The sequence below is a fragment of the Chiloscyllium plagiosum genome, unplaced genomic scaffold (assembly GCF_037043375.1).
Source record: "Chiloscyllium plagiosum isolate Xiang-an unplaced genomic scaffold, Cpla_swu_hap1 HiC_scaffold_37, whole genome shotgun sequence".
NCBI classification, from domain to species: domain Eukaryota; kingdom Metazoa; phylum Chordata; class Chondrichthyes; order Orectolobiformes; family Hemiscylliidae; genus Chiloscyllium; species Chiloscyllium plagiosum.
In genome coordinates this window covers 34,562,374-34,585,899 of record NW_028270175.1, presented here as the reverse complement: position 1 = coordinate 34,585,899, position 23,526 = coordinate 34,562,374, and the positions used below count along the sequence as shown (strand labels likewise).

Sequence of the window (23,526 nt, the reverse complement as noted above, 5' to 3'; positions counted from 1 at the left end):
TGTAGAGATTCAGATTTTATTTTTCATGGAACCACATGGTTGGATCATTGCATCGATTGATAGTTCAGATATGTGTTTAGCCTTTGAAACACTGAAATAGATGGGAGGGTTCTTTAATTGGTTTGTTATTGATTCAGCTATTATTTTCCTACTTCAAAAGTTTCAATATATTCAACTTTGGAGGCTTTTGTGACCCAGTGTGCAACAGAATTTCATTATGAATACCTGGCTAAACTCCTAATCTTACTATTTGATTTATCTCAGCTGGGGTTGTTAATATAGTTTTAAGGATAATTGTGATATATTTTGATTGACAGTTTTAGAAGTCTCAGAAAGATTACGCTGTTTCCAAACCAAGTTGAATAAAAGTTCATTTTCACAGTTCCCCAAGTTATAGGGTTAGAAAATTCTGTCTATATTCAACGTGTTGCACGACAGACGAGGACGTCTAACATTTACTCACAAAACTAGGCCTACATCCTGCCTGCATTAGCTCACCTCACCTTGTATTTCAGGAGGTAGTGGCCTAGACACCAGCCAATCTCTGCCCTTTCCTTATGAAAATAGCATGGGTGGGCACTGCCAGACCAGAGGCAGCATTGCTACTCATGATTTCCATCTCTGATAAAGTTCTGGCCCCTTGTTTCGTAACAGTTGCCAAACTAAACATGACCAAATTATTTGTTTTTGGAAAGCTTCCATGAAAACTCAGCTTTTATTGTAAACGTGGTTTTGGACAGATGTGGCTAGCTCTGGCCTCTGGCACAGGGGGTTGAGTAACCAAATACACGCAACAACGGAAGCATAGAAAAGCTATGGCATGGACAGAGGCGATTCAGCTCATGTCTGCATCAGATGAATAAACCAGCCATCTATCCTAGTCTCGTTTACCAGTACCTACTCTGTAGTCTTGTAGATGATAGCACTTCAGGAACAGATCAAGGTTCCTTTTATATGATCTCAAATCTTGCAGGGTTCCACTCAAAATTAGCACGAAAGGCACGGAAATGGATGGCTAATACTCAGTACCATTAGCTTACCAGAGATGACCAATTTATCATCTCAGAACAGCAGGCCTCAATACATCCTCCTCAGGAACAGATATGACATGTTATCTAAGCACCTTAAACCCAATGACCACTGTAGCTAACCATCTCTACAGTACTGTTACAATGCATACACAGAAGCAGAAATAGAAAGAAATAACAGAATGGAGGTAGTTATCGAGTTTCAATAATGCCAGTGTAGCTGCAAGAATAGGAACCAGACCAGGGCCTGTAGATAAGCATTTGTGCAAAGGAAAAGCAAGATTTGGGCAAGACCATTTAAGCTTTAGGTAAATGCGTTCTTTGCTCACAAATACTCCTTACTAAAAACATTAGTTCTGGTTGACAGATCCTTGGAATTACCTTTTTAGGCCTACCCTGAGGATGCCACTTCTCAAGATATCATCCTACAGACCCTGAAGGCCTGTAGGAGCACCTGAACCACCATTCAGTGTATGCGAAAGTAGCAGATGACAATCCAAAAATAAGCACAGAGGTCATTAGCTTTTTATTTCATGGGTAGAACCCATCAATTTTGTTTCTGGTTGAGAGCATTGATAGAAAAGACCATCTTAAAAATACAACATCATGGTATCATCCAAGTACACAAGTAAAATGTTCACTTTCTTAATCAGGGGCATTGGTCACAAACTAGCTGGACATGAGCACACATACAATCTTTTCCAGTTGATACATTTAATGGAATTTGCAATAACTTAATTGAAGAACTCCCCAAAAGCACAAAGTTAAAATGTGGCAAATCTGGTCAATATTAAAAATGATTTCACAGTCCAATAGATATCCATTCCTAGCCCAACATAATATTGCATTTAAAAATCAGAAAATATCTGAGGGAATATCTAGCCTAGTTCCTTTTCTTTTGGATTCATTGCTTCATCTCAAGATTTTGTTATCTCAAGTTCAGACAGCAGAAAGTTATAACAGAGAATAGAATTAAGAAAAAGGTTTGCGCGTAATAGCAAGGCTTTTCTCTAGGAAGTTTACGTTCAAATACCTGAAGGAAAGTAGCAAATATTTCAATGGTTGGACCCTGATTAGGTCAACTCTCCAATCAAATTGAACATAACTGCCCATTTTGATGATTAAAATTTTCATTATTATTAGGTGTATATTAAACAATGTTAGCAATTATCAAATAATTGAGCACCAGTTATACAACAGCTTTTCAGAATAAACTCAGATTGCCTGGCCACAGTGTATCTGAAACAGCAAATTTTGAATGTGTGACATTATTTTCTGTAATGGCCCAGAAACATGCTGTTGTGGGAATGCCTTGGGGTATGTGTTAATACTTTTATTTTTCATAGTATCCCTACAGTGAGGAAACGATGACCCAACAAGTCGACACCGCTCCTGTGAAGAGTCACCCACCCAGACCCATCCCCCCCCTACCCTACTAGTCTACATTTACCCCTGACTAATGTACCTAACCTACACATCCCTAAACACTAATGACAATTTAGCATGGCCAATTCAGCTAGGAATGCCCTCACCAGCTGTTCATGGAAAATTTGCAAGTCAAGTACAGATCAAATATTGCAAGTAAAGTTGGAGGTACTTTGGGAAATATCCCCTAAATGGCACAGAACAGAATGTAATAAAGTTATTCTAAATTAGAGAAAAGCTGGAGTATTTAAAGCTTTATTTTCTCATGAACATTAGTACGAATATCTGTAGCATTAAAAAGATTTATACATCGCCAAGTCGAATGAATAAATAATGAAACACATTATTATGGTACAACACAAAATCTTTACGTAGATGAAAATCCAACAAGCAGCGGCTAGAAGTTGCTGTTAAAAAGTCTGTCTGGGTCATATTTTGTAAAACTGTTTAGATGTCCACCTCTTTCCATATCAATTTAGCGTCATGGTAATCCAAGCCATTCCAACATAGGTGGAAACTGATGTGCGAGGACATAGGAGATCACTTAGAGAATGGATTTACAAACTTGGTTACTTAGTACAGCAGGAGGAAACCTTATTCATACCTTCTGGCTCATTGGAATGTCAAGTTACCGCTCATGACCAAAGGAGGCACTAAAGGCTTTGATCCAATCTCACTCAAAAGAATAACATACCAGAAAACTAAGGTGGAAATCCAAGACAACAAAATTTAAGCTGCAGATGTCAAAAATCCAAACCAGGAAACATTAGTGGGCATATACATAAAAGCCCATGTAGAAGTCACGCCTCTATGGAGTAGTTAATTGTAAAACCTGAACAATCTGTGGGATCGCTGAAGCCAAAATAGGGACTTAAATTGGGAAAGCCTCGTGAATTGGAGCATTACTTGTTAACCAAAAACAATTGTCAGTTCATCAGTATTAAATGAAACACACCAAAATATGCTGAAGACACCATACAATTTAACATGTACAAAAAAAAGTTAATTAACCTCTCAGATTCCTCCAACAGTACAACAAAACATTAGTCTGTCTTTTTCCTATAAATATCCATAGACCTGTGCTGTATTTTCAGTATGTTATGTTTTAGATTTTCTGAATTCAGCTCCCAACTTTCCTGGCACCCCGACCTCAGACTGGCAGAAATCGGGAAACTACCAAACCATTTCAAATTTACATGATTACACTCAAGAAGCTACAGCTCAAGAACTAATTCATCCATTCAGTGTCAGCAAAAAAAAAAGACAAATTAGAGCCAAAATTACAACAAGAGACTTTGAAAACTGTTGAATGTATATGAGAGAATCCTTTGTAAAAGTACTACAACATTTGTATAACACTAAAAAATCACTAAAGGAAAGTTAGGTATTATAAACAGCATTTAATAATTAGAGTGTAGATTCTACTTAAAAGTTTTATAATAGAAATATAAGTCAGCAAAAAAGGCCACTTTTGTCAGAAATTCTTTTCATCTTTATTATGCACTTCTACTAGATTAATTTAGTATTTTAAAGCCTTAAAATAGTCTTTGCTGAACTCAGGCTGCTCTCTCTCTGCTCATGATAAGAAATTAAACACTATTGCCAATGTTCAGATCTTAAAAAAATTAGCCCAAAGCCAATGGCAAGCAGATTCCCTTTAAGATGAATTGTAAAGAATTAAAAAGTAAAGTGCCTGTATTTAGGGCTGGAACACTTGCCTTATTTCAGGCACCTAGCTGGCAGAATTAAGCATTCCCCAGATCAGATACTTTACCATGAGATGTAATAAGGGTCCTATTATTTTGCCCAACGATTATTCTATCAGGTTTTTAGTCTCCCATACCAATTTTCTGACTTCCAAAAAGGTATATACTTTGGTGTCAAATTTTATGAAGGAAATGAAGGTTCGTGGCCTTTGTAACATTTGTAGTGCAGAAAAATATTGAACTTTGTTGGATTTAAACCCAAGCCCCAGAGGTGAAGCTGTGCATTTGCTACAATATAGCAACAGATGCGGGAAACCACAAAGAGAATTCAAATGCCCAATTCTACTTTGGAAAACAAAACTTGAAATATGTATTGAAATTGCATATAAATGCGTATACCCTATTCAGATGAAGAAAGTTCCTGACTCAAGATCAAATTCTGTCAAAAGCTGCTGACATTTGATACTAATCTTACAAACATTAATCCTTAAATACATAATTCAAATCATACAAGTTAAATTAGTTTAAATAGTTAATTTACGACAAACAAGTTAGAAGCCCAAAGAGGTAGAAAATTCCTACATGACAGCTCTTTGGTGCTAAATTCAGATTAGCAGTTATTCCTCTGTCTAAACTATTGCTTTTGAAATGGCAACGTAGATTCTTGAAATTTATAAAAAGGTGCATAAGGCTCTTCATTAGTACCATTAATATTGGAAATTGTTTAATAATACACATTATTACTTCCTCTTCAGAATGCTTGAGCATGATATTGTCGATCTGTTATTCAGACTAGCCCTTTAAAAAGGCTTAATGTAGTTATTTCAATTGATGCGATTGATGCCCCCAACAGGGCTCTTGTAGAACAATGGTAGTCTCCCTACCTCTGAGCCAAGAGGACCAGATTCAGGTCCTACTTGCTCCAGAATTGTGGCACAAGTCTGAGCAGTTTGTTATATTAAAAGGAAAAAAAAGGTTTACTGCAACCAAACTGAATTCTGCAAAATCTTTCAATTGCTGAATACTTATAGAAGTGTCAACAATGTTGCATTTCTTTTAGAAGATTAGCTTAGATAACAATGACACCCTTACATACTCACGTCTTGCTGTTATGGTCATGGACAGCATACTTATGCTGATTTCCTAATGTACATAGTAGGTTAAAATTCCCTTTTTTATTATTAGTATTGGAGATGTTTAAGCACCTTTTGGACTACAATCCGTTCACCAAAATGGAAAACCTGCAACTAAATGCTTAATGTCAATAATTACTGTAAATTAATGTCCAAAGTCAAATGACATTTTATAACATTAAATTCCTACCAGCATACTGAGGATCATATTCTATTCTTATGAAACAAGCAGTGTGGATTTGAGAGGATTCTATTAGAATATTGCACAAAACTCAACACTTTCAAAAAATCAAATCCCTATCTGAAGGCTCAAAGAATCAGTCACCTTCCTCATTCCACAACGGAGAAACAGTATCAGTATTGAAAAGGCCAGTGGTAGTCATAACGGAGAGCTGATCAATGGCTACAGACTGTAGAAAAGTAAGTCACCGATTTGGATAATTGAAAAAAAAACTTCTGGAGTATTCCTTCTCCCAAGATGTAGAATTAACAGCGACCAATAACTCAAAACCGCAAGTCCAAGTTGAGGTACTGAACCATCCGAAGACTAAATGTTAAAGACAAGGTGACTTAACAATATGCTGAAATTGACTTGCCTCTGCTGACAAGTTTTAACAATTGACCAGAATGCTATAATCTAAAAACTATTCAGAGTTCTGACCTCCCTCACACAAACACCCCTTCTCTCCATATTTCATTAATGTGGAGGGTGAGTAAAAGCCACCCTAGTCAGAAGATCACAGGTTCCGCTCAGAGGAATGACCAGTGATGTGCTTAACTTCATGGTTACCACGTCTCAAGCAATGGGCAGGGTTGGAACGGCAGCATCTACAAGGGGAAATAACCTCTCCGCATCTACCCAGTCAAGTCCAAGTGTCTTGTACGTTTCAAGAAGGTAGCCTCTCATTCTTCTAAACTCCAGTGACTGCAAGCCTAACCTCCTCAACCTCTAAGAAAACACCTCCACACCCAGAATCAACCTACTGAATCTTTGCTGAAGTGACTCCAATGCCAATATATCTCGCTTTAGATAAGGGGAACCAAAACTGTTCAGAGTATTCCAGCTGTAGTCTGACTAGCAAGACTTACTTATTTTTATTTCAAAAAACTAAAAAGGAGGGTAAAGGCCAGTCCATCTGTCTTCCCTATTACCTACTGCACTTGGATGCTAGATTTATAAGATTCATGCAAGAGGACATCGAAGTCTGTTTCTGCTGCAGCTTTCTGCACTTGCTCCCTATTTAAGGAATATTCAGCACTTCTTTTTTCCCTGCCAAAATGCATAGCTTTACATTTTCCTACATTATTGTCAGCTAGTGACCACTCATTTAATCTGCCTATATCCCTCTAGTAAGGAAATCACACTTGCCTTCCCACCCACGTAGGTCATCTACAAACTTGGCAACAATACATTCACTTCCCTCATTCAAGTCAATAACGTTTGCTTGGTAAATAATTGCAGCCCTAGCACCAAAGTCCTGTGGCACTTCACTAGTTACAGGGTGCCATTCTGAGAATGCTACCTATACCCCAACTTTGTCTTTTATGAGTTAGCCAATCCTCTATGCTAACATACTACCACAGGCTTATATTAAGGAGCCTTATGTGGAACACCTTTTGGAAATCCAAATATATTACATCCACTGGTTCCCCTTTATCTATCATGTTACCTCCTCAAAAGAATTGTAATAAATTTGTCTGGTATGAAATCCCCTTCATGAAGGCATGCTGATACAGCTTGATAATATTATTTCTAAATGTTCTGCTACAATATTCTTTGGAACAGACTTGAATATGTTCCTAATGACAAATGTTAAGGTGACTGGCCTATAATTACTGGTTTTGTACCAAGATTTGGGAGAAGATTTGTAGCTCAGGTGCTTGTTGTTGTGGTTCTGTTCACAGAGCTGGGTTTTGTACCATTCTCCCTTTTTTGAAGAAGGGTCTTAGTAGTTTTGCTACTGTCTGGGATTTTCTTCCCCCAGAATCTCAGGATTCTTGGATGCAACCAATTAGGTACAGGATTCTCATCAACCTTTAATGTCGTTGGTTTTCCTTGTACTTTTTTCCTCTAATAGTTGCATTTATTTTTTTCATCCTCTTTCTGCTATTAGTACCTTCTGTGAAGACTGAAGCACAAGTATTTATTCAATTCCTCTATAATTTTCTGTTTCTCCACTATATCTCCAGTCTGGTTCTTTAAAGGGTCTACGTTCTCTCCCTTTTAAAATATTTAAAGAAGCCCTTAATGTCTATATTATTATAATCTTATTAATTTGTCCTCATATTATGCACGCCATTTCTTTCTGGAATCTTTTGTTGGCTTTTAAAACACTTTCATTTCCCCAGTTTACCACTCATCTTTGCCACACTGTCCTCAAGAATCAGCCCCTAATTCTGAGACTGTCCCACTGTATTCTAGATTCTCCAGAAAGGGGAAACAATTGCTAATTTTCTAACCTGTCAACACCTTTATAATCTATTAGTACATTAATAAAACTATTAAATATGGAAGTCACTCATTAATTTAGCTGGTTTGAAAAATTTCAGTACATACAAAGGCTGCTTTGGGGTGAGGTAGGTGGGGAGAAGAAAGTCAAACTCACATATTGTATGTGCTTGCCTATCCAAAAAAAGAGAATTAAAATAATGTGACAGTGAAAGTAAAAAGGTGATGCTTAAAGGAAAAACAACAATGCAAAGCAGGGGGTCAAGACGCAATTCATTCCACATTGAGTTAATTGTGATTAGCTACTTCAACACAAAAGTAGTGAATCCTACTGAAGAGAGCATGACACTTTAAACCACAAGCATCCCACTTGATTTATGTTCAATCAGAAATTTGTGTCCCTTTTTTTTCTCATTATGAAAGTACTTGATGTCAAAAGTTTTCACACAAGTTCAAGTTCCAAGCATTATCTGGTTGCATTTTTATTAATATTTTCTTTAAAATTTTAACCCTTTCCAGTCTAGGGCCATCATAGATTTAAGCCTCAGCGGTCCACGCTGTCAGCCACGTGCAGTATCTATAAATGGAGTTTATTGATTAGTCAGCTGACCTTACAAGGTCGAGAAGCCAACTCCACAAGAATGAGAGATCACCCAGGGGGAAAAAAAAAAAATCACAGAGCAGTGACTTTCTTTAAAAAGAACTGAAAACATGGTCTTTTATTCCCACCAAGAGCTGCTGTTTCCTGGTTTCCTGGGCAGTTGAAGAATAATTTTCCTCTTTGTAGACAGGAAAGGGTTAATTTCAGTATAGAACATTATGAATCCATTATAAACCGATGATAGAATTTGTAAAAATGTTTCCAGTATTGATGACATCAAACATCAGGCAATAGAGTTGGCTTTATGCATCAAGTGCCTGCAAGGTAAAAGGAAAACACATTTAATTCTAAAGCAAGAACACAGCTTTCAAAAAACTATAAAATAAAGGACGAAGCCTGCAGAACATGATCCTCAAACTGCAGGGATTTTTGCAAGGAAGTTCAGTTACCACAAAATGCTGTTTTTGGAATATAGCAGATAGCAGTCTTGGTTGCAAGGATACTACCAATTTGATATCATTCTGTTTGAAAAGCTATTGGCATAAGTTCCAGAATAATACTTACATGTTTGTAGCAATAACAGACACAATTTAGTCATGGCAAAAGTAGCCCATCAATACTTGCATTTTTAAAAAATGTATTCATTTTGTGGGATGTGGGTGTTGTTGGCTGGCATATTGCCTGTCCCTAGTTGCCCTTGAGGTGGTGGTGAGCTGCCTCCTTGAGCTGCTGCAGTCCACCTGCTGAAGGTTGACTCACAATGCCATGAAGGAGGCAATTCCAGGATTTTGACCAGTGACAGTGAAGGAACGGAGATTTAGTTCCAAGTCAGGATGGTGAGTGACTTGGAGGGGAACTTGAAGATGGTGGTGCTCCCATATATCTATTGTCCTTTGTCCTTCTAGATGGAAAGCAAATCTTAGCATGGCTTATACACTTAATGGTAAGGTCCTAGGGAGTGTTGCTGAACAAAGAGACCTTGGCGTGCAGGTTCATAGCTCCTTGAAAGTGGAGTCGCAGGTAGATAGGATAGTGAAGGTGGCGTTTGGTATGCTTTCCTTTATTGGTCAGAGTATTGAGTACAGGAGTTGGGAGGTCATGTTGCGGCTGTACAAGACATTGGTTAGGCCATTGTTGGAATATTGCATGCAATTCTGATCTCCTTCCTATCGGAAAGATGTTGTGAAACTTGAAAGGGTTCAGAAAAGATTTACAAGGATGTTGCCAGGATTTGAACGATAGGGAGAGGCTGAACAAGCTGGGGCTGTTTTCCCTGGAGCAGAGGCTGAGGGGTGACCTTATAGAGGTTTACAAAATTATGAAGGGCATGGATAGGGTAAATAGACAAAGTCTTTTCCCTGGCGTCGGGGAGTCCAGAACTAGAGGGCATAGGTTTAGGGTGAGAGGGGAAAGATATAAAAGACACCTAAGGGGCAACTTTTTCACACAGAGGGTGGTATATGTATGGAATGAGCTGCCAGAGGAAGTGGTGGAGGCTGGTACAACTGCAATATTTAAGAGGCATTTGGATGTGTATATGAATAGGAAGGGTTTGGAGGGATATGGGCCGGGTGCTGGCAGGTGGGATTAGATTGGGTTGGGATATCTGGTTGGCATGGACGGGTTGGACCGAAGGGTCTGTTTCCATGCTGTACATCTCAATGACTCTATGATTGTAGGTATGGAAGGTGCTGTCTGAGGATCTTAGGTGAATTCCTGCACTGCATCTTGTAGATAGTACACACTGATGCTTCTGAGCATCGGTTGTGGAGAGAGTGGATGCTTTTGGATGTGGTGCCAATCAAGCTGCTTGTCCTGGATGGTGTCAAGCTTCTTGAGTATTGTTGGGGCTGCACCCATCCAGGCTAGTGTGAAGTATTCCATCACACTCTTGACTTGTGCCTTGGAGATGCTGGACAGGCTTTGGAGGAGTCAGGAAGTGAGTTATTCGCCACCGTATTCCTAGTGTCTGACCTGCTCTTGTAGCCACTATGTTTGAAGTGAGTCCAGTTCAGTCTCATATGCTGAATGCATTTCACACATGATTGTAAAACTAATGTAAAGCACCCCAACATTTTGTAAACGTGGGTGAAGACGTCTGCTTTTTAAAAGTATTTCCAGTGGGCCATCAGAACAGGCAACAATTGAATTATTCCCTCAGTAAGGGAAAGCTACATTGGCAAAATAAGTGAAAACATGTTTAAATATAGGGTTTATCATTGCTAACCAAATCTGATGAGCTTAGTTAAGAGTCACAATAGCAGTGTACGCACAACATGCAAAGAAACAGGAAACATTTAAACCAAATCAATCTAAACTTGAAGCTTAGCTGAACTAAGCTAATTGTGGCGGATTACCTTTCTGGCAAACTCAGGCAAAACAAATGCTGCCCGGTGCATATTTGCATTGTAATACTTCAGTTGCATTCTGTCCACTTCCTCTGCTGATAGCTGTCTCACAGGTTCACGAAAATTAGTGTCCTATAAAACATAATCCAATTATCAAACTTCCACTGAATAATGAACCCATGGTAAAACATTTTACATCAAAAAGCCAGGATATTCATCTGCATCATTTCCAATATTCAATTGCTACTCCTAATCAAATAGCCTCTGCATGCACACAACTCCACTTTCCCTGTTGGTCTGTCCAGGCAATGCACATGGAAATTATTTTCTAACACTTGTATTTCAGATATTCAAAGTTAATAATGTTCACTGAAATAGGGAGTGGATGGTTAGTTGATAGGTCAGCAAATAATGTCCACTTTTATTTCCAAAGTTATCTTAGTTCCAAATTTATCATTTATACTGGAAAACAGTACATATAACTACAATAAAATCATTACTGTCTGCAGATTTGTCTTAATGTTAGAAGCTCTGCAGAGACTAACAATATCGAAAACCACACATTGACATTATAAATCTGCTGACAAGTGATGCAAATCGAAATCTGCACCCTCAGCTGCCAGTTTCCCACCCTCCCCGAAAATTGTTGGAGGTGATTTGCAATGTTGTTGGGACTAGTTCATAGAGTCAGAGATGTACAGCACAGAAAGAGACCCTATGGTCCAACTCGTCATGCCAACCAGATATCCTAAACTAATCTAGTCCCATTTTCTAGCACTTAGTCCATATCCTCTAAACCCTTCCTATTCATATATCCATTCAGATGCCTTTTAAATGCTGTAATTGTACCAACCTCCACCACTTCCTCTGGCAGCTCACTCTATCCCTTATTTTGATGTTTGCTACCCCACACCATTTCGGCTTATATGACTCATATCTGACTGCTCAAAATACATCAGTATGGTTTCTTGCTTCATAGATGCAGCCCCCATGTTGTGCTTTTTATTTCAGATTTATTAATTTCACAAAAGCAAAATGTTAGAAAAGTCAGGAATTGTGCTCATTTGGTCTGAGCTAAGAATGGCTGCTTCACCATCAGATGCTGATATTCCACTGTCTCTACCTATTATTTTGTATTGTAAGCAGCATTAATAGCAGCAAGCATTATAATGTCACTATTGCATTATGGCTAATCTGTTAAAAGTCTCAATAAAGAAGGGTTTATGCCCGAAATGTTGATTCTCCTGCTCCTTTGATGCTGCCTGACCTGCTGCGCTTTTCCAGCAACACATTTTTCAGCTCTGATCTCCAGCATCTGCAGTCCTCACTTTCTCCAAGTCTCAATGAGCACCAGTACCTAACATTTATTTCACTTTCTTTGAGAATTAATTATTGAACTGGTCTCAGCAACATCGCAAATCACTTCCAAGTATTTTTTTGAGGGGGGGGGGGGGGGGAAGAGGAACTGGCAGCTGAGGGTGTAGATTTCCATTTGCGTCGCTTGTCAACAGTTTTTACATTGTCTACGCGTGGTTTTTGATATTGTTGGTCTCTGCAGACCCTCTAACATTAGGACAAATCTGCAGACAGGGTAATGATACCATGATTTTATTGAACTATATGCACTGTTTTCCAGTATAATGATAAATTTGGCACTAAGATAACTTTGGAAATAAAAATGGACATTTGCTGTTCTATCAAACTAATCATCCACTGTTTATTTCACAGTGAAGATTGTTAACTTTGAATATCTTAAGTGCAAATGTTAGAAAATAATTTACAAGTGCCTTAGATGTTGACGGTTAGCACGAGGGGACAGATCTTTAAATTGAGGGATGATCGATATAGGACAGTTGTCAGAGGTAGTTTTTTTACTCAAAGTAGCAAGGGCATGCCTGCAGCAGTAGTAGACTTGCCAACTTTAAGGGCACTTAAGTGGTCACTGGAAAAATATATGAATGATAATGGAATAGTGTAGGTTAGATGAGCTTCAGATTGGTTTCACAGGTCGGCGCAACATCGAGGGCCAAAGGGCCTGTAATGTGCTGTAATGTTCTATGCATTGCCTGGACAGACCAGCAGGGAAAATGGCATTGTGTGCATGCAGAAGCTTTTTGGCTAAGAGTAGCGATTACTGGAAATGATGCAGATGCATATTGGGTAATCCTGGCTTCTTGACGTAAAATATTGCAGAGTGAACCCTCATGAAGGACTTATGCCCGAAACGACGATTCTCCTGCTCCTTAGATGCTGCCTGACCTGCTGTGCTTTGCGAGCACCACAATCTTGTTTCTGATCTCCAACATCTGCAGTCCTCACTTTCTCCTTACTCAATATATAGCCGCATCATTACCAGTAATGCATTCTTTACTTTAACTAAAGAGCCCACTTCTGACATCTGCCCTATGTCTATCACCCCTCAGTTTAAAGCTATGTCCCCTTGTACTTGCCATCACCATCCGAGGCACATGTAAACAATTTTCTAACATTTGCACTTCAGATATTCAAAGTTAGCAATCTTCACTGTGAAATAGGCTGTGGATGGTTAGTTTGATAGATTAGCAAATAACGTCCACTTTTATTTCCAAAGTTATCTTAGTGCCAAATTTATCATTTATACTGGAGAACAGTACATATAGCTACAATAAAATCATGGTATCATTACCCTGTCTGAACGCCTGCAGAGGCCAACAATATCGAAAACTACACAAAACAATGTAAAATCTGCTGGCAAGCGATGAAAATGGAAATCTGCACTGAGCTGTTAGATCCCCACCTCCCACCCCCACCACCGAAAAATAAAATACTTGGAGGTGATTTGCAATGTTGCTGAGACCAGTTCAATGATTAATTCTCAAATAAAGCGAAATAAATGCTAGGTATTGGTGCTCATTTAGACTTGTAACAAATTAGTCATAATCCAATAGTGAAATGATAATGCCTGCTGTTATTAGTGCTGCTTACAATACAAATAATAGGTAGAGACAGTGGAATATCAGCATCTGATGGTGAAACAGCCATTCTTAGCTCAGACCAAATGAGCACAATTCCTGACAAAAGCAAAACGCTAGAAGTCTGAAATGAAAAGCAAAATGTGCGGGCTGCATCTATGAAGCAAGAAACCATACTGAAGTATTTTTTAAAAGTCAGAACAGTCAGTTATGAGTCATGCAAGCAGAGACAGTGCAGGGGAACACACATCAAAACATGGGATAGAGTGGAAAACAAGAGAAATTAAACTGCAATGATCAAATGTCGGCTTTACTCAGGAGGAGGAGGATGATGCAAGAACTGAGAAGTTCACGAGCAAACTGATAGAAGAAGCAAGGAGGTATTGGAGGTTTTGAAGGTTTAAAAGTGGACAAGTTGCCGGAAGAATTATAATCCAGACAGCTTTGAGAGATGAGGGAGAAAATAATACACAAATCTTTAAAATCATCTCTGGCCACAGGGAAGGTGCTAGAGGACAGCTAATATTGTTCCACTTTACAAGAGGGAGGTACAGGTAGATGAGGGAACTGAAAACCAGCGAGCCTCAGTGATAGGGGAACTATTGGAGAAAATAGTGAAGGAGAAAACTCATCTCTATTTAGAGAGGCAAGGGTTGATCATAGTCAGCATTACTTTGTCAGAGGGTGGTCATGCCTAACAAATCTGATTGAATTTTGAGGAGGCGATCAATGAGGGTCAGGCAGTTGATGTTGTTTATTTGGATTTTAGCAAGGCTTCTGACAAGGTCCCACATGGCAAACTGATAGAGATAGAAGCTCATGGGATCCAGTTTAATTTGACAAGTTGGATCTAAAATTGGCTTATGGGCAGGAGACAAAAAGTTGGTAGTAGGTGGCCATTTCTGGAAGCAGAATACAGTGTGCAGTGACAAATTGTTTGTAATAATCATGAAAAGTGAGCATGAGATTGCTAAGTTAAAAATTGATTGATCACATGAACAGATCAGTGGCAGGTGGAATTTAGTCATAGAGTAACATCAGCATACAGCATAGAAAGAGGCTCTTCAGCCCACCAAGTTATACCACCCAAATATCAAACTATACTCAACCCATTTACTTACATTTGGTCCAGACTACTATGTCCTGGTATTTTAAATCCTTGTCCAGATGTTTCTTAAATGTTGCATCTTTCCAGGGGTGCATTCCCTATTAATACCACCCTCTGGGTGAGAAGAATATTTCCCCCGATTCTCTCTAAACCACTGCTCATCTAGGAATGTCTGCCATGGGGAAGAGATTCTCAATCTACTCTGTATATGCTTTTGAATTTTGTCCATCACAATTCGCCTTCCCTGCTCCAAAGAAAACAATCCCAGCCTAGCTGGTCTCTCCTCATAATGGAGACTTTCCACCCAGCCAACATTCTGGTGAATCTCCTCTGCATCCTTTCCAATGTAATCATGTACTCCCAACAGTGTGGTGAACAGAACTGTACACAGTATTCCTAACCAATATTCTATAAAAATTTGCAACAAGACTTCCCTGATCCTATATTCTACGTCCTTGCTAATGAAGGCAAGCCTTCTTCACTACATTATCTACCTGTACTGACACTTTCAGGGATCTATGGACTTGTATACAGAGGTCCTTTGTTCTTCAATATTCCCAGGGACAGATCTTTCATGGTGTAAATCCTTCCCTTTTTAGACCACCCAAAATGCATCACTTCAGACTCATCAGGATTAAATTCCATCTGCCTCTGCTCTGCCAATTTACCAGCTGATCAATGTCAGACTGTAGCCCAAGACCATCTCAACGACACCAATTTTCATCTCTCTGAAAACTTACTAATTATACTTTCAACATTCACAGTTATTAATGTACATTAAAAAAAACAGTACTGGACCCTACGATACACCACTGGTCACAGGCTTCCAATCACAAAGGCAATGCTATGCCATTGCTCTTTGCCTTCTATTTGCAAGCCAATTTTGGATCAACCTACAAAGATGTGTAGGTTAGGTGACTTGGCCATGTTCAACTGCCAAAAGTGTTCATGGATGTGTAGGTTAGGTGCATTAGTTAGGGGTAAAATGTAAAGTAATAGGGGAATGGGTCTGGGAGGGTTACTCTTTGGAGAGTTGGTGGGGACTTGTTGGGCCAAAGGGCCTGTTTCCACACTTTAGGGATTCTATCTATCTAAAAAAGGTTTGCCAACTTGTCTGGGATCCCACAAGCTCTTACTTGTTGGATCAGCCTTCCATTGGAGACCTTGTCAAAGGCTTTTCCAAAATCTATGTAAACATCATCAACTGCACTGCCCTCACTACATTGATTAATTTTGTACCTCAGAACTTTTTTGCAATAATTTCCCTACCACTGATGTCAGACTAACCGATCTGTAATTACTTGGCCCATCCCGGGTGCATTGTTGAACTAAGGAAGCACGTTAGCTATCCTCCAGTAATCTGGCAGTTCACTGGTGGCCGGCAAAGTATTAAATATCTCATTCAGGGCCCCAGCAATGCCCTCCCTTGACTCCTATCACAGTCTGGGATACATCTCATCAGGTCCAGAGGATTTATGCACCTTTATGCCCACTAAAGCATCTAATACTCCCTCCTTACTAATCTTAACATGCTCGAGAACCTCGCCATCCCAAATTAAATCCCCAGTTATAACGTCTTTCTCCTTTGTGAATAAAGATGAGAAATATTAATTTAAAAGGCCTCATCCACATCCTCTAGATCCAGGCACAAATTGCCCCTTTGATTTCTAATAGGCTCCACCTTTTACCTGGTAATCCTCTTGCTCTAAATATAGCGATGAAATGCGTGGAGTTTCTCATTTCTAGAAGTCAAAAATATTTAATGGCCCCTTGTTGCCCTCTTAATTTATTTATTTGAGCATGCCTATACTCCTGAAGGGCCACCCATTTCTATTGTTCTGTACCTAACATATACTTCCTCCTTTTTCTCAGAGGCTCACAGGAACAGAAGGGTCTTTGGGTGTTTGCCTACAGATTCCTGAAGGCAGGTCAGGTTAAGAGAGAGAGATAAGAAGTCATAGTGAGACACTTGCCTCAGTTGAAACATAGTTTATAGGAGCAGGGGAAGGTTATGTTGGAGCTGCATAGAACTTTGGTTAGGCCACAGTTGAAGTATTCCATGCAGAAGATTAGCATACAATAGGAAGGGTGTGATTGCACTGGAGGGAGTGTGGAGGAAATTCATGAGGATGTTGCCTGGATGGAGCAATTCAGCTATGAAGAGAAGCGTGAAAGCTTGGGTTATTTTCTTTGGAGCAGAGCAAGTTGAGGAGGGATCTGATAGTGTGGGCGCATGGACAACATGAATAGAAAGCAGCTGCTCCCCTGAGTCAGAGAGTCAAGAACAAGGACTTGAAACCTACAGCATTTCACTCAGAGGAAAAACCTTTTCACCCAGAGGATGGTGGGCATCTGTAATGCACTGCCTGGGAGGATAGTTGAGGCAGGCAACCTCTCAAACTTTAAAAATTACTTGGATGATACAAATTGTCATAACATTCAAGGTTATGGGCCTAGAGTGGGGAAGTGGGACCGGTGTAGGTAGTAGTATATTTTTGAAGGTACAGATCCAGTGAGTAAAAGGGCTTCTTTTGAACTGTATTATTCTATAATGCCTGGATCATCCCTGCAGACTGAATGCAGGCGTTTGGTTTCCCCAAGTGAAGATGATGGTCATTTAACTTTCATCCTGCTCCAGATTACTGGAGGATAGCTAACGTGCTTCCTTAGTTCAACAATGCACCAGGGATGGGCCAAGTAATTACAGATCGGTTAGTCTGACATCAGTGTTAGAGAAATTATTGCAAAAAAGTTCTGAGGAACAAAATTAGAATGATCTGTCCTTAGCATTCTAAATAATGCTAAATAAAAAACCTATTACACCTTTCAAGTAGGATCTTTAACATCTCCTATACAAAGATATATTACTCCTTTTTTTCAGGAAAGATGATGTTGAAAACGATTTTAATGATGCCATTTGCAACTCCTCTCGACCCATTTCATTGCTTTTCTCTTTTCCAACTATAGCTTTTGTCACTTAATCTCTCCTGCTTCTGTAAATCAAATATGGATTTCATTTCTAAATATTTCCAGTTGCTTTGCAAGGTTATTGTCCTGAAATGTTTTCTCAATTTCTCTTCCTGCAGGTGCCACTTTACCTGCTGAGAAATTCCAGTTTTTTGCTTTTACTATCCACCTCACAGGCTACCTGACAGCAGATAGAACAATCCAGAATTGAACACTAGAATCGAACGTAACTGAAAGGCACTTGACTCACAGGATTTTTACTGCACAACATAAAACCAATCTGTCCACTGGGGTACGTAGGGATTGTGCTGTATGCATATTCAACTACAGGAAACAAAGATTTACAGAATCTCCGCATCTCCTTTATGAGTTCGAGGTGCAGCCACTGACATTCACCTGCAGAAATCACAATTAGATCAGGTTCAAATCCAGGTTTCCTTTAAAAACAAATTGTTAACTTGTAAAACATTTTTCTCCAACATTATCCCTTCAATTCGCACGATCTGACATCTAATAGTACTTTAAATTCACATTAAAAGTAGAAAACTAGTTTGGCTTTGATCTATTTCTAGGTCACTGAAGCCTTTACTGAGATTAGCTATCTCAGATGAAACCTGAAACTTTTGTAATTTGTATGGCTCATTACTCATTTGAATAGTGGGTTAACTTCTAAAGCAAACACAAATAAAAAATTATAGATGCCCCACATCTTACAGGCTTAAAATTTGAATTTCTTTTTCCATTTAAGAGATCAGGTAGTGCCTTTGGCCAAAAGACCAATCTGGCTCATTTGCTTAATTCAACAGTAATAGTATTGTTTCTGTACGAAGGAAAATTCTGTACAATTCATTTCATGTTGAAGACTTTTACATGAAAGGAACAGACATGCAAAGCATCCATATCTTGTAGTACATTCGCCATTGCAGTTTACATCTTTTATTAATTGCATTATAAATGTATGGTGTAGGTCTTAAATCTACAACATTAGTGTTCTCAAAACAATGTTGGTAGGGTATCTGCAAAAGGTGTTTTCAAAATGCTGAAATTGATTAGACAAGTTATTCAGTTTATGCCATGCAAGAGGGAAGAGCATGCATAAATTGTTGCTAATATTATGGAAAAAAGGGGGAATACCCAATGAAAAAAATGCTAGTATTATATTGCTAGTGGAGAAACTGAATAGTGGATCTGTTAAAGGGGTAATTGAACAATTGAAAGATTTCCTCACAGAATAAATATTTTTTTAAAACCATAGACAGATATCTTGGCTTCTGACTTAGAAGTACATTGTTAATCTAACAGCCCTAGAATTGCAGTGGTTCACAGCAGCCCATCACATTCAAGAAAATTAGGGATGGGCATTAGCCTAGCCAGCAATACCCACAATTCATGAATTAATAAATAAGAAAATGCAACAAGTTAAATTACTGCAGAAAAATTTCACATTTGATAGGAAGAACAAGGAGAAGTAATACAAAAGGATATAATTCTAAAGGAAGGTGTAAAGGTATGTGAACAAATTGTTGAACGACAGTAGTTAATAAAACGTGTGAAATTCTGGGCTCCAAAAATTGGGCACGCTGCTCAATGTCGGAATATTCTTTGGGATACAAGAGCAAAAAACACCTACCTTGCGCACCAAGGATCCCATCTTCATGCAGAGCATTCTTCATCAGCTGGTAGTAAGACTCCTGAAACAAACTCTCAGCGGGTCCTTGACGTTAGACAGAAAGGTAGGAGTATGGAGAGGAGCCATGGAAAAAAAAAGTGGAATAGATTATAAGCAGGCTGGACTATACAAATGTAGAACTGATTTATATATTCATCCACTTCATTTTTAAATTTTCAGCTTCTGGATTTCTTCCATTTGTTTGTAAATCAGGTTACCAAATTGTTAGCAGCAGCTATGACAAGCAATTTTCTTCACAACTTGTTTAAAAAAAAGTTAAAAATCTGTAAGTGAAAGCCCACTAATCATGAGTATTTCAAAAATGTCTTAAGCAAATTCCACATTCTAACACAGTATTACCAGTTCTTGAAAAGTGGGTTAACCAGAATAGCCTGTCAAGGCTAAATGCAAAACTGGGAATCACAGGTGCCATTCAGCCTGGAAGACCTGTTGAAAATAGGCTATGCCTAGACTCATTTTACCAAGTCTCAGGAACTGTTGGCAGAACTACAGTTGTGCCACGCAAAATCAGTTTTGTTTAGGCCACAACACAAAGACGACATTTATATGATTAACAAAATAGCTGGTTATATTCAAAGGGTTAAGTAGCAGGAAATGTGTAGCAAAGTACTTTGCATTTTAAATGTGCTGTTGACCGATCAGAACCAAGAATCCATTTAACCCTGCTGAAGAACCAAAGTTAAAGAACTGTCTTCCAACTGTGACGACACCTCAGCTGAGCCAGGCCATTTGACCAATCTTACTTCACCTTCCAGGAAGGTCCAACAGTGCCCCCCCTCTCTACAGTGTTCAAATGTTATCAAATAATACCATGTTTTGAACACTATAAGATCCATAAATCTGTTCCAAATGCTGATCACTGTCTGAAGAAAACTACTATTCAAGTTCTATTCACGTTTTTGCTTGAAGTAACTTCCAATTTACTTTTCTAGTTTACAGTTCAATATTGACAAGGCAGGCGTCTCCTGAAATCATCAAAAGATTGATATTGCACATGCAAAGTTCTGTGCATGCACACATGTAGAATACTCTGCCAGTGTAAAGCATGGTGATGCCCAAATAAGCACAATAAATGAGCAATCAGGACAGAACGATGTCACTGCATGTGTATATCGACTGTTTTCAGGGTGCCAGACACATTCGCTATTTACAATCACGTGCTCTATAAAATTGAAGCTCTCTTTCAAACAAAAAGTCAACCATGCAAAATTTTAAAAGCCTAAGAGGTTGACAGGGATATTTCATGATCACAACCCTTGTCAGTAACAAAATAATCAGCCTTTCAATCAGATGTCAAAGACTACATAACATTTGAGAATATCTCCACCTTGTTATCGAGAAGACAGCTGAAAGAGACCCATAGCGAGTTAACATCACTCAAAGTCAGCTGAACTTATCAGAATTCGTACCTACTGGATCTGAGGAATCAGTGATAATTACATCAAATGCATCCTGGTTCTCTTTCATGAACTCAAAGCCATCACCAACATGAAGTTTCAACTTGGGGCTCGAGAAACCCACTGCCATACTAGGAAGGTACTGTTTGGAAACCTTTATTACATCCTAAATATTAAACAAAATACAAATTACACAGGCATGCATTACAATGTTAGCACTCAGTTAATGGTCCATACAAATTTCACCATAATGTTACAGTGGAAAAATAAGAGAAAGGCAGAGTGAAAATTGGATGTGCCACGCACTGGCTTGTTAGCTCTGAGATCAGGTTTGATTAAATTAACATCTCTTGATTCTTAAAAGGTCTGAGTGGAACACAATTGGGAATGTGTCACTTCATCCAATCTGGGAATATGCAATTAATGTGGAAAATGAGAAGAGTTCAATTTTCCCTCAATGTAATTTGACAGCTTGATAAGCAAAAAATTGAAATACAGAATGTACAGCAAAAGGAATTGAATATTGAAGAACAGCTTGTGACATTAGAAAATGAATTGTCAAATTAAAACTACTAGATCTATAGCAAGGACACCCAATTCAAATCCGCTCCAAAAAAAAAATCACAAAAAAGAATTGGAAATAAAGAGGAATCATGGGACACTCCTTTTGTCACAGCAGTTTTGAAAACTATGGTCTATACGACATACGTACATTTCATCCCATGCTAATAAACCACCTCAGTTCATGTGATGGAACTGATCAAATTTAGAAATAGATAACATGTTTGTGCACAGAATACATAACTGGAAATTGTCTGTTTTACTGAAGCTAATGATTGTACTGGTGCTTAATTCAATTGTCACACAAATAAGTTATACAGAAATAGCAGTAAAGAACAAATGATCAAGTATGAATGATGTGTTGTGCATTCTGTAAAGTTTCAAATGCTTTTGGTTACATCAAAAATTAACTTAAATTGAACACTGATCATCACTTGTCTGCCTCAGATGATAAAAGGATTTAAATCTGCAAGTGGATGGATCATAGTCATTCATGAAACATAGGCAGCAATCGTTTTGACAGATTGAAAAACAAAAAAAAACTATGTAGCCATAAATATTATTTTAAATACAAACTAAGTGTATGATAAACTGTTCCTCTACATAGCTAAGGGTTAGGTTTTACCGGAACTGTTGCAACACAAAATCAGTCATATATTATTGACATTAGTCAATTAACAAGGGCAGAATTCACATTTAATGTCAGAAAGTTTGTTTGGGCGTAATTTCATGCCAAGTCTGACACAGGGTCCAGAGGATCAGGTTAGTACCAATCAGCTAGGTCACCATTTCTCCAGCTAGTAGTTTGCCTATACACCTTGCAATTCAAAAGTTACTCTCCTGTCTATTCATTTCATGCGTTCCTGATTCAGGAAAGAGAAGGAATGAGTGGGAGGAACAGGGAATAGGAAACAATTAGTAAGTCAGTATACTTTTTAAGTTTTCACTAAACATAGAAATTTAGAAATGTCATGTTTAAATATTTTAACACAGTTAGCATTCAGAACAAGGTACAAATAGAGGTAAATGAATATGACCTCATTGCCATTACAGAAACATGGTTACTGGAAGATCAAAACCGGGATCTTAACAGTTGATATTTGGAGAGATAGGACGGATGGAGAAGGTACTGAGATAGCATTGTTAAGAAGAAACAAAATGAGAACATTTGAGAGAGATGATCTAAGCTCAGATGATGTTGAATCCCCATTTGGGTAGATGTAAGAAGAAATAGCAAGGGAAAGAAGATTGGTAGGGGTAAATGTCCTGACTGCCAACAGTAGCAATTCCAGAGGCAAGGCTATAAAATCAATATATAGAAGCATGTAAAATGAAGAGTAATAATTATGGGGTACATTAATCTTCATGTTGATTGGGTGAATCAAATTGAAAAACATATCTATGGCAATAACTTATTAGCACATTAGGGATAGTTTCCAAGAGCAATGTTACGGAGTCAATCAAGGAGCAGGCCGTATTGGATCTGGCGGTGGGGATCTACGCAGATTTAATAAATGAATTCCAAATAAAAGACCCCATAGGAAGTAGTGATCATAAATGGAGTTTAGAAAGATAAATGCTGAGAGGAGGTTTCCCCCTCATGGGAGTCTAGGACCAGAGGGCACAGTTGCGGAATAAAAGGGGCACCAACTTAGAACTGAGAGGTAGAGGCATTTCTTCTGAGGGTTGAATGTCTTTGAAATTCCTTTTCCCGGAGAGATGTGGGACAGAGTCCTTGGATAGATCAGACAGATTCTTGATCAGCAAGAGTTATAGGGAAAGCACAAAAACGTGAAAGCAAGCAATATCAGATCAATCGTGATTTTATTGCATGATGGAGCAGGTTCAAGAGGCCAAATGGCCTATTCCTTTTTCATATGGTTTTATTGTTCAGAGCAGAAGTAGGCCACTCAGCCCCTTGAGAATAGAGCCAGAAAAAGGTCCTGAAGATGGGTTACACCTAAAACGTCAACATCTCCACTCCTGATGCTGCTTGGCTTGCTGTGTTCTTCTAGCCCCCTGCCTGTTTATATAAACTAAAGAAGCAGAAATAGGCCATTTGGCCTAATGGGTCTGCTCCGCCTTTCGATCATGGCTGACAAGTTTCTCAACCCCATTCTCCTGCCTTCTCCCTGTAACCTTCGATTCCCTCATCAAGAACC

At 38.7% G+C, this 23,526-nt stretch overlaps 1 protein-coding gene across 2 annotated transcripts in view; it reads right to left on the bottom strand.

Annotated features, from left to right (window-relative positions):
• Positions 1–1,537: 1,537 nt before the first annotated feature.
• Positions 1,538–23,526, bottom strand: part of srm (spermidine synthase) — a 34,736-nt gene continuing 12,747 nt past the window's right edge. Inside the window, exons 4-8 of one of the 2 annotated variants that reach the window (XM_043675584.2) lie at positions 20,816–20,969; positions 19,347–19,430; positions 17,967–18,112; positions 10,700–10,822; positions 1,538–8,659 (exon numbers count right to left, since the gene is read on the bottom strand). In XM_043675584.2, coding sequence (XP_043531519.1) covers positions 8,645–8,659; positions 10,700–10,822; positions 17,967–18,112; positions 19,347–19,430; positions 20,816–20,969 — 522 coding nt within the window. In that variant the 3' untranslated portion in view covers positions 1,538–8,644. The remainder of the gene's footprint in view (positions 8,660–10,699; positions 10,823–17,966; positions 18,113–19,346; positions 19,431–20,815; positions 20,970–23,526) is intronic. The other variant, XM_087980584.1, reaches the window with a different exon arrangement.